Raw genomic sequence first — 12,075 nt, 5'->3', positions numbered from 1 at the left:
CCAAGGGATGACGAGGATTGGCAGAGCCACCAGAAGCTAGGAGAGATGCATGGAACATATTCCTCAGAACCCGCAGGAGAAGGCACCCTGCTGACACCTTGCTGGGACTTCTAGCCATAAGAACTGTGAGAAAATACATTTCTGTTATTTTAAGCAACCAAGTTTGAGGCAATTTGTTATGGCAGCTTTAGGAAACTAATACACACAACTTTAGCCTCTGCCTTGGAATCAGAACTCGATACATGCAGGTTTTTGGATTGTTTCTCTATTTGATGGGATTTCAAGGAGTGCTAGTGATATCAAATAAGACTTCTAACTTTCTTTGACCTCATCCTATTCTTACTTAAGATATTCATCGTGAAACGGAGGAATAAAAGAAGATGTTGAGAAGGCAGGTTCTTGTTCCTCAAAAATTCAGAGAAAATTAATATCATGATTCCTCAGAATACCATTTTTTTTAATTGTGTAAGAAAAAAAGAGGAGAGTGGCCTATGGCATGAAGATAAACTAATAAAGATAGCCCTAAAATTCACAACAGAGAACCCATCCTCATGTTTCAGGCTCTCTTCACATCTAAATATTTAGAAAGACATTTTTTGTCTTTCTAGTGATTTGAGATCCTTTCTATAATCAAAAAAAAAAAAAAGAAGTTAAAAAATTGAAGTGACTTTGATTTTTATATATAAACAAATCTTGCTTATTTTATGCTGAGATTAGCATTTAATGCAAGCATTCAGTGTGCGTTCTTCCGCTTTCTCTTTATACAAATAACAACGCTATACCCAGTACCTGCCAGTTCCGTGTATATGTGCACACATACATTTCAGTTATTTCAGAGTCATAACAATTGTGTTGACTCTTTCAAAGTGTATGTTTTTACAGAAATGGAACTAAATTCTTTATAACTATTTTAATTATCAAAAATTATTTTTTAATTAATCTTTATTCTTTGACAGGTAAAGTTTATCACAGATTTTGCTACTTTTTCACAGGAGGATCAAAGTATATTTCAGTGAAAACATAGAACATCCAGGATTTAATGGGCATAAGAATATTTCTCTATTTTTAAAAAATTACAACATTTTCTTATACAATGAATCTAACAGTTAAAATTATGAAAATGTACAGATTTACTTTCTGGTTAATGCACAGACACACACATACAGAATAGTAAAATTTACTTTAGCTAAATAAAATCTTTCAGTTAGGGACCTTTCAAGTAAGGAAAATTTATTAATTATTGCCTACTCATGACAGCTTCCTTGTTACACTTAAAGAATTAACTAAATGGCTGTAGTTGATTCTTCCCAAGCTGGACAATCAGCCTTATTAACCACAGTGACCTTGACAGCACATTATAAATGAAGGTAGACCTCATTTGTACATGGCCATATATTTGCAGATGTGGTACTTTGATGGATACAATAAATTGGTGCACTTTTCAGCCTTTGTATGAAGAATTCCAGACAAGGACTGTTGCTATAAACTACTCCTCAACAACAAGAGTTGTTTTCCAGGTGGAGCTGATGTCATCCAGTGGAGTTTTCATAAGCATTCAAGCCTGGATCATGATTGGAATGAGAACAGTGCTATAGTTTTGCAGTTGGAGCTTATGTATTATTCCTGTCATTATCTTCCATCTTAAAAGTGAGCCTAGAGTACTTATTGCTAATCATTGTGATTCAGAAAACACCACCTATATTTAAAATTCATATCATACGGGGCACTTCAATTTACAGTGCTCTGACCTGAACTAGGTGAAGAAGAAGCTTAAATATTCAAGGATTGGGATAGAGCAGATTGGAGATTCATTGGAAAGCCACGCATAATAGGCACGCAATTACCGGGAAACAATTAGGAAACAATTTATCTGCTCTTTAACACAGGCATCTATAAACAGGGTAATTTATCAGCCATTTCACAACTTGTACTACAACTGTATACCTCTTAAGTTTTAAATTATGTTATGCTTTTAGAGTTATTTATACTCGCAGCCTACGTCTCAGTTTTCAAGTGAGTCATCATAGATATCTTAATTTTTCTACATTCGTTATAAACCAGTTTGATTTTTTTAAGTTCTTATAGGCATAATTGATTCTAGATGTCATAAGTGTTCTGAGTTATGAAATGTTAAATAACTGTGTTCTAGGGTTTTCAGTGGGAGAAGGAAATGGCAACCCACTCCAGTGTTCTTGCCTGGAAAATCTCAGGGACAGAGGAGCCTGGTGGGCTGCCATCTGTGGGGTTGCACAGAGTGGGACACGACTGAAGCGATTTAGCAGCAGCAGCAGTAGCAGGGTTTTCAGTAGAACATATTGAAAAATCTCACCTTTACGTTTTTGCAGGTTTTGGTCATGCCAGTCTGTCATCATCACTCTGAATTTTTTGGCAACTCTGTATATGTCTCGTGTGTTTTTCTACTTTCATTCGATGTCTCCTTCTTTTTAGTCCTATTCTTTTTAATCTTGTGTCTGGGCCACTTGGTTTCTTTTGTTTTTGTGCTTTTGCAATTATATTTTATAAAATGGTCTTACAGCCCAGAAACTTGACTCTCACCATTCCCTTCCCTTCCCACCCAATAGAAATAATAGCTACTTTATTTATAGAAACTTAAAGGTTTAAAATATAATGTCATATTTATTATTTCAGCCTAAGCAAAGTGAACGTCCCTTTTAAAGTTCATTCTAATTATAAAAGTCATTTAAAACGAGTGCAGTTATCTTAAAATATACTTTTGATACATTCAAGATATTGAGTTAAAGTGACTGACCCCTTCCCAGCAGTCCTTTTTCTTTCAACTAGGAACATCAGCATATGCTTCTTTACAATATGCAAAGTGAAAATGTGAAGAGGTTTTGAACATCAGTTCAGGACACATTTTATTTTATTTTTATTTATTTATTTATTTACTTTACAATATTGTATTGGTTTTAAATACAGTTGGGCTATAGTTCACCAGGTTTGCCCGTACTCTATTTTTTTCTTTTTTTGAGGTAAAAAGGACATTTCTTTTGCTGTGCTCAGTGTTTAGTGGGAATGGGCAGGCTTGTGGGCACCAGTAAGAGGGCTCTTCAGAAACAGAGCAACCCCTTGTAGGAAGGATACCCCTGAGAGCATTGTTGCTGCCTCACCAACTGTGTACTTCACATGGGATTCTGTTCTCTCTCGGCCAGGGGGCTTGTAGAGATACTAAGGAACTGTAGTCCTTGGGTTGCCAGGGTTTTTGTATGGATTCAGTAGCATAGGTGGCGCCAGTGGTAAAGAACCTGCCTGCCAGTGCAGGAGACATAAGAAATGGGGGTTCAGTCCCTAGGTTGGGAAGATGTCCTGGAGGAGGAAATGGAAACCCACTCTAGTATTCTTGCCTGGAGAATCCCTTGGACAGAGGGGCATGGCGGGCTACAGTCCATGGGGTCGCACAGAGTCGGATACGACTGAGGCGACTTAGCCCACATGCATACCAGTCAAGTTAGGTGGAATTAAAACAGTGGCATGCTAGTAAAGTAATGCTCAAAATTCTCCAAGCCAGGCTTCAGCAATATGTGAACCATGAACTTCCTGATGTTCAAGCTGGTTTTAGAAAAGGCAGAGGAACCAGAGATCAAATTGCCAACATCCGCTGGATCATGGAAAAAGCAAGAGAGTTCCAGAAAAACATCTGTTTCTGCTTTATTGACTATGCTAAAGCCTTTGACTGTGTGGATCACAATCAACTGTGGAAAATTCTGAAAGAGATAGGAATACCAGACCACCTGATCTGCCTCTTGAGAAATTTGTATGCAGGTCAGGAAGCAACAGTTAGAACTGGACATGGAACAACAGACTGGTTCCAAATAGCAAAAGGAGTTCTTCAAGGCTGTATATTGTCACCCTGTTTGTTTAACTTATATGCAGAGTACATCATGAGAAACGCTGGACTGGAAGAAGCACAAGCTGGAATCAAGATTTCTGGGAGAAATATCAATAACCTCAGATATGCAGATGACACCACCCTTATGGCAGAAAGTGAAGAGGAACTCAAAAGCCTCTTGATGAAAGTGAAAGTGGAGAATGAAAAAGTTGGCTTAAAGCTCAGCATTCAGAAAATGAAGATCATGGCATCCGGTCCCACCACTTCATGGGAAATAGATGGGGAAACAGTGGAAACAGTGTCAGACTTTATTTTTCTGGGCTCCAAAATCACTACAGATGGTGACTGCAGCCATGAAATTAAAAGAGGCTTACTCCTTGGAAGGAAAGTTATGACCAACCTAGATAGCATATTGAAAAGCAGAGACATTACTTTGCCAATGAAGGTTCATCTAGTCAAGGCTATGTTTTTTCCAGTGGTCATGTATGGATGTGAGAGTTGGACTGTGAAGAAGGCTGAGTGCCGAAGAATTGATGCTTTTGAACTGTGGTGTTGGAGAAGACTCCTGAGAGTCCCTTGGACTTCAAGGAGATCCAACCAGTCCATTCTAAAGGAGATCAGCCCTGGGATTTCTTTGGAAGGAATGATGCTAAAGCTGAAACTCCAGTACTCTGGCCACCTCATGCAAAGAGTTGACTCATTGGAAAAGACTCTGATGCTGGGAGGGATTGGGGGCATGAGGAGAAGGGGATAACAGAGGATGAAATGGCTGGATGGCATCACCGACTTGATGGACATGTATTTGGGTGAACTCCAGGAGTTGGTGATGGACAGGGAGGCCTGGCGTGCTGCAGTTCATGGGGTCCCAAAGAGTCGGACACGACTGAGCAACTGATCTGATCTGATTTTATTGTAATGCCCTAAACCTGAGATGTATGTCATTCATGACCTTTATAATTAATCCTTCATTTTTAGCAAGGTTGGCTGAAACCTTTATTTTTGCTTTCTTTTTAGTCCAGTACTCATTTGAGAATGATAGGAGTATTTGTTGCCACTGCATCTTAATAATAGTAGCAATAAAAATGATGAAGAGGATGATGAATGTTATTGTTACCTATTTTCTATGTTCATACCTATTTTCTCTGAATGTAGACAATTTTCTATGTCCCCTGTATTTGGCTATGCACAATATTTATCTGAAGTCCATACTGAACTCTTGATATGCACCATTATCATGTGAATATCAAATGAAACATTATTTCATTTAATCATTGCAACAATGCTCTAAGGAATTATTATTCCCATTTTCCAGATGAGACTGACAGGAAGGTGCAAGAAGTCACACATTCCCTCTATATAGCTTTAATTTTTATTCACTATGACTTTCTTAGCAGCAGCCAAGGGACCAAGGGCTCAAGATAGAATGAGAAGTGAGCGTAGAAGACAAAATGGACAGGGCCAGCCTTTGATAATGCAGGTTATTTTTCAGTCAGGTATTTTAAAGTCTAGGACTGTGTGCCCTGAAAGAAGTTAGAGTGTTTGTAAGTATAAGACAGAACAAGATATAGAATGTTGGTGGAGGAAGCCTCGACCATGGCTGTCTTTTAATTTTTAGTTAGAATAGGTAAATGATATTTCAAATGATGTAGTTAACTGAAAATTAATTACAGTGAATTAAATGGTAGGCCCACTCGGTATCAATGGTATGTGTAGTGCCACTGAAAGAAGAGGCTAGTGATTTGAAAAATCTTTTTTATTGTCTTTGAAAATAATTAAATGCACATTTCAAAGTTAATACAACCACTAATGAAAAGAAGCTTTGTACTAACAGAGCAGGAAGGGACCTTAGAACTCATGTACTTTAAAAGCCTTTGTCCAATTAGGGTAAAAAGTGAAGCCCAAAGCAATGACCTTGACTTGCCTGGTACTAAAGACAGTTACTAGTCCAATTAGGTCTACTAAAAACCTGCTTAAATGAACCCATATCATGATTAAGCATCAAAATTTTATTTTAAAGTGTGATCTTTTCTCTTTTGGTAAGTGTAATTTTCCCCTGGGAGATATTTTAACTGTATCATCATAATTATTTTTATGTATTAGTAATAGCATTTTTATATTGAAATATATTTTATTCCAAGAATTTTATCTTTATAAATGTAATTGTACACTTATTTATTTCCAAAGTAACTGTGAAAGTTATTAAATCATTAAATTTGAAATACGTGGATTTAAAAATTCTAATTACTTATAATCCCCAATCCCAGAAACTAATGTTAATATTCTCTTATTTATCCTTTCAGTCTTTCTTCTAACATACAAATTATCATTTTTCTTTAGATTAGCATAGAGATATTATATTAATATATGTATAATACTCTGTCTTTAATAATACATTTCATCACATTAGATAAAGTATTTTACCATATCATTCAATATTAATCTGATATAATTCTTAGTTGTTATTTATATCTTAAACAAATTCTTTACTGTTATTTTGTTTTAATTTATTTTTTTATTGAAAGATAATTGCTTTACAGAATTTTGTTGTTTTCTGTTGAACCTTGACATGAATCAGCCATAGTTATACATATATCCTCTCTCTTAGATGTTCTGATTTTTCACTTTAAAAAATGCAGCAATGAAAACTTCCATAGCAAAAACTTTGGAAATTTTTCTAGTTATTTGTGTTAATTTACCAGCCTACTTCACAATTTTCCATTTAATAACTAAAGTACAAATTTACTATGTTTTAAAATATTAGTCCCATTACATCACCATTACTATTTAACTCTGTAAAAATTTTTTCCTAAAGATGGATGCCTTTAATCTTCCCAGTACTTAATTTTTTAACCTCTACCTCAAAGTTTTTAGTTTTTAGGCATTTGCTTTTGGCAAGGTAAAAAAAAAGATTAAACATATCACCAAAATATAAAAAAATTATTTCAACATGATATATGCAACTTGTATAATTTCAGAACTTTTACATACAAATGAACTCTGTCATCATGCTATTTAAAATGAAAGAAGAATAAAAAATACAGTACAGTTAGACTAATTAGGTAATCATTTCTGCAGTGTTAGTGCCCTAGAAAGATAAAAACACTTCCTTTTTTGGCTCATTCATCTTGTAGGAAGGCAGCTAGCAAAGTCCAGTTCTCTAATCCTGTATTCAATGCATACCATACCTAGAGAAAAACAAGCACAGCTTTCCTTCCCACGTGATCAAATTCCACTAAAAGATTTACTTCCGAGGCAGCAGTTAAAGAGATATGACTGTGAGGATATTCACATTTTCATAAACAATTTCCATGTTCTCCCTCCCTGTAATTCTAATATCAAGAATCTCACAGGACTTATTTGTACTATTCATAACTGTGGGTGCTGTGGGTTTTTCAGCTCATGCTTTACAAACAAACGAGCTTTTTTATCTGTTCCTAATGACTTTGGTTTATACAAAGAGATCTTAAACTGTCCCCAGAGCAATCATTTTGCTAAAGTGTTATTAGAACATCTTTACAAATTTAGCAATGAAAGGGGGTTCCGTTAACAATGGAAATCATTGGGAACCAAGGGCCTTTGGCAAGTTTAGTGCTCACCCATCTTGTTTTATTTTCAGTGATGAGTATAAGTAATTTTATGACCCAGATATTGATTCTTTAACTGGTAGGTGGGTAAGGAAGATAAGAAGCTGATGGGTTGGGAAGAAACGCTAGAAAAATCAGAGCAGTATTTTCTGGCTAATCCACTCTGTCCTTGCTCTTCTAAGGAGGCTTATGAATCTTTAAACAAGTGTACCTCCCAGTATCTGCTGATAGAGCTATTTCTTTCCTTAAGTTTGAGGATTTGTAGCTGACATCCTTGTGCTCCTGCTCAGTTGTATCCGACTCTTTTGCAACCCCATTGACTGTAGCCTGCCAGGCTCCTCTCTCCGTGGGATTTTCCAGGCAATAATATTGATTGGAGTGTATTGCCATTTCCTCTTTCAGGGGATCTTCCCAACCCAGCAGTTGAACTCGCAATGCATGTGTCTCCTGCATTGCAGGCAGATTCTTTACCCACTGAGCCATCAGGGAAACCCCATATAACTGAGACAAAGGGCTATTTTTCAATAGATCAGCAGGCTTTAGATTATATATGTAAATGGGGGTCTCATTTTCATCAACATCAAATTTGATGCATTTGCTGTGCATAGGGAGACAGCTGCTCATGAGCCTGAAACTTGACCTGTGGGTTCTTGCAGAGCACGTCCAAATTGCATGATCTGTCTCTTGGTTTGAGGCTGCCGCTTCAAAAACAGAATTTGCCCCTATTCTGGACAGCTTTGCTTTCAAAGGCCTCCTTTGCCCAGGACAACTTTGTTAGCTTCCTTCAGGATGATCTATCTTGTTGTTTCATCCAGCAGTTCCTTCCTGGTGCCCTTTCAAGATTCTTCTCCTTGCTCTGCGTATGACCATACTGCTACACAACATCTCTATAAATGCACCCCCTGCCTATGTCTTTTCAGTCACCCAGAGGCTGTTTTAACAACTGTCACTTTGATTCTGGTGAACGGAAGCTTATTGTTGGAAAACCGTTCTTGCTGGTGTCGAATATTCCTCAAAGATGACTGATCAAACTGTGGATTAAAGAACGTAATGAAAAAGAGAGGGTAGAAGTGACAGCTTCAGCCAGTTCCGCATTAAGGGAATTATAGACTGGCTGCACTGGTATTACTTTGCTAGCCTACTGATTAGATCCAGGGTTTGGTGATTGTATCCCTTTAAGGGATATATTTTTTTCTGTTTAAAAATTTTTATTGTTCTTACTTTCTATAAGATAGTGTTTTATTGAACAAGAAATATCAACATTCAGTGACAATTACTGATTATTATTACTAACAGAAATCAATATATTTTATTTTCATCATCATTAGCCATCTCTAAGCTGCTAGAAATAGGAAAGATTTTCATGTATAAGTCATCCTGGTTTTCAACTTACTTTATAGTTGTTATAGTGCAAAATATTCTCTCTCAGAAAAGTTTCCTCTCTTGCAAAATGAAGTTTATTATAATACAAATATCATGATATTATTGTATAGTCCAGATAAAATAAGATAGGTAACCTGGGATGCAGTATTGCATGAAAGTCTTATTTTCTATTTCTGATGCCCCTAAAGCCACTGTTTAGGACTTTGTACCAACCAGTCCATTTATTCATGTGGGTCTGCCTCTTACATTGTTCAACATCAGCCAGGAATAACTACTGAATTACAAAACTATGGACTGTTGCTAAGGACTATAGTACATGACACAAGTTATTTCTAAGGAACATAGTTTAATGTCTACTTTTTTCTTTTTCTTTCTTTCTTTTGCCTTTTTTATATTTCTGTATGCCTTTCTGCTTGATATTGGAGACTGGTTTCCTAAGCAGTAACAAACCTCATTCAGTGGTCTCTATCCTTGACCTTTTTGGTATATTAACTGCTTAAAAATTTATTTGAAAAAATAAGCTCTTACTATTAGGTCTAATATTAGATCTAATATATATCGATCCTTGAGTTGATGATTTAAGTAGACATTTTATTGTTAATTCTGGCAAATTTTATAGCAATCTCTTGGCCAAAATCATGACAGTAATACAGTATTATGCTCAATAGCCTGTAATATTTGGAGGCAAAGATTCATTTACTTTTCTAGCTGTTGATTTAACAAAAGACTAGATTTTTTTACTTTCTTATGGCAGTTAGTAAAGATGGAGGCATTTTTGTATCTACCGGGACTGATGCACTCTTCAAAATGTGATGGTAATGTTTCCTTAGTGTTCTCAGATGTGCTGTGTGCAAATGAAAAAAAGTTTTATACACACAGTTGTTACCAACTCTTGCTGCTCTGTTCATGGGATTCTCCAGGCAAGAATTCTGGAGTGGGTAACTATTCCCTTCTCTAGGAGATCTTACTGACCCAGGGATCAAACCCAGGTCTCTTGCAATGAAGGAGGATTCATTACCCACTGAGCCACCAGGGAAGCCCAAGCTGGGCATGAACAGAGCAGGGGGAATAAGGTTTCGCCACCTTTAGGAATACTATTCTGGGTACTTTCTTCAAGGGATTCCAGGGCTGAGAGAGGTATGAAACTCTTTACTGGCTTCTTCTGATATCTATACTTCTTTGTTTCTTCAAAAACAAAACAAATCAAACAAATAAAATGCTTGCCTTCAAATATTACAAAGAAAGAAAAGACTCAGTCAGCAAGACTAAAGTAACGTTTCTCCAAACAATTTAGTTATTGGTAGGAAGAGACAGAGTGATGTAGTTTTAGCCATTTCTAGGAACTGTGAATTTTGTATGATAGTACTAACAACTCTATACACTTGGTATCCTGATACACAATGTTTAATATCTTGATTGTAGCCTACTTAGCTGCTTAACAAAAAAACATGAAGATCACCTTTGTTGTTTTCAGTTACTAAATCATGTCTGACTCTTTGCTACCCCATCATCTGCAGCACATCAGGCTCCCCTGTCCTTCACCATCTCCCCGAGTTTATTCAAACTCATGTCCAGTGAGTGATTCAGTGCAAACATCTCATCCTCTGTTGTCCCCATCTCCTCCTTCCCTCAATCTTTCCCAGCATGTGGGTCTTTCCCAGTAAGTCAGGTGGCTAAAGAATTGGTGCTTCATCTTCAGCATCAGTCCTTCCAGTGAATACTCAGGGTTGATTTCCTTTAAGATTGATTGCTTTGATCTCCTTGCTGTCCAAGGGACTCTTAAGAGTCTTCTCCAGCATCATAGTTTGAAAACATCCATTCTTTGGCCCTCAGCCTTCTGTATGGTTCAACTCTCACACCCGTACATGACCACTGGAAGAACCGTAGTTTTGACTGTACGGACCTTTCCCAGCAGAGTGATGACCATCTCATTTGTAGTCATGCAGGTGCCTCCTCCCATTTTCTAAGCTCTCCTTTAACCAAAGCAGTGTTTGGGCTGTCAAGGTCCTAAATATTTAAAAGAGATTTTCATCTTGTTATACAGAGAAAACATTTCTTATTATTAGTCACATTCAAATTATAAATGAGAAATTTTAATAATAGATTACTAAATATTATACAAAGAGAAATGCATTTTTAACTTTTTACTGTATTGGAGTATTCTTTCAGAGATCTGAGTTTTTTAAAATGTGGGAAATATATAAAAACTTGAAAGAATAATATGTAGTAAAAAAGTAATTGCCATGGCAATGTACCCATGAGAATTTATAGCTTATAAATAGCCAAGATTAATTGAATTGACTAAGAGTTTCCCTCCATAACATTTAGTTTGAAGTCAAAATCAAAATTTAGTTTATGTTTTATAGTCACTTTTATAAACATAGGAACAAGAGTTTTCTACATTCTCAAATTGTGCTACTTATGTTTTATTTATTATCTGTGTTAGTCATCTTCTAGCTTCCCAAATTCGGAGAGGTATTTGAGAATAATAATTTTAGAAAAATAATGTCTCAGAGTTTAGGAGGTATTTGTTTCATCTTCATCCAGTACTTTCTCATCATTCTTGGGTCTAATAATTCTGAGAGCATAAGTATATTTATGTTGGTTGAAATATAAGATGCCTTGTTTGTATTTCTTTAAACACTTATGTCTGACTCCTATACAAAAAAAGTTTTTTAAAAAACCCTTTATGTTCTGATTTTTGTCCATATAATTTCAAAAGTGGAAAAATTACATTCAAGAATATCATTAAATAAAATACATTCTTTTATTCATTCAGTTGTGAATAGTTTGAATATTGTTACTATATGGTATTATTGTCTTTCAGGTAAATCTAATTACCAAAACCATCTTTTAAAACACTGACTGTAGCAAGGCAGCATTTGTCTTTATTTTCAATATTATGAAGCTTTAATTAACAGAAAACCACATGGGTTGCTTCTTTAGAATACCACTAAATGTTAGAGACATCGTCTACTGCACAGGAGTGTCACTGCTGGATGAGGATGTCTGGGAATTCATATGGATGAAATTCCACTCTACCACGGCCATTTCCGAAAAGAAAATATTATTGGAAGCCTTAACTTGCAGTGATGACAGGAATTTATTAAATAGGTGGGTCAATTAAATGTTTAAATTTGTATAATGAGAGTATTCTCTGTTAATCAAATTGTACTGAACTTGTTTTTATTTCCTTAAATATGCTACTCTAAAATATATCATTCTAGAGCTAAAGAAAACTGAGATATTAATATGATG

General features: G+C 35.9%; 1 protein-coding gene across 2 annotated transcripts in view; it reads left to right on the top strand.

The window, feature by feature from the left end:
• Window positions 1-12,075, top strand: part of TRHDE (thyrotropin releasing hormone degrading enzyme) — a 450,253-nt gene that overhangs the window by 422,898 nt on the left and 15,280 nt on the right. For both annotated transcript variants that reach the window (XM_027543346.1, XM_027543348.1), the window contains one exon: window positions 11,764-11,931. In XM_027543346.1, the coding sequence (XP_027399147.1) occupies window positions 11,764-11,931 (168 nt within the window). The remainder of the gene's footprint in view (window positions 1-11,763; window positions 11,932-12,075) is intronic.

Source organism: Bos indicus x Bos taurus, chromosome 5 (assembly GCF_003369695.1).
Source record: "Bos indicus x Bos taurus breed Angus x Brahman F1 hybrid chromosome 5, Bos_hybrid_MaternalHap_v2.0, whole genome shotgun sequence".
Lineage (NCBI taxonomy): Eukaryota > Metazoa > Chordata > Mammalia > Artiodactyla > Bovidae > Bos > Bos indicus x Bos taurus.
The sequence above is the reverse complement of the archived record's forward strand: the minus strand, read 5'-3'. Positions and strand labels throughout refer to the sequence as shown.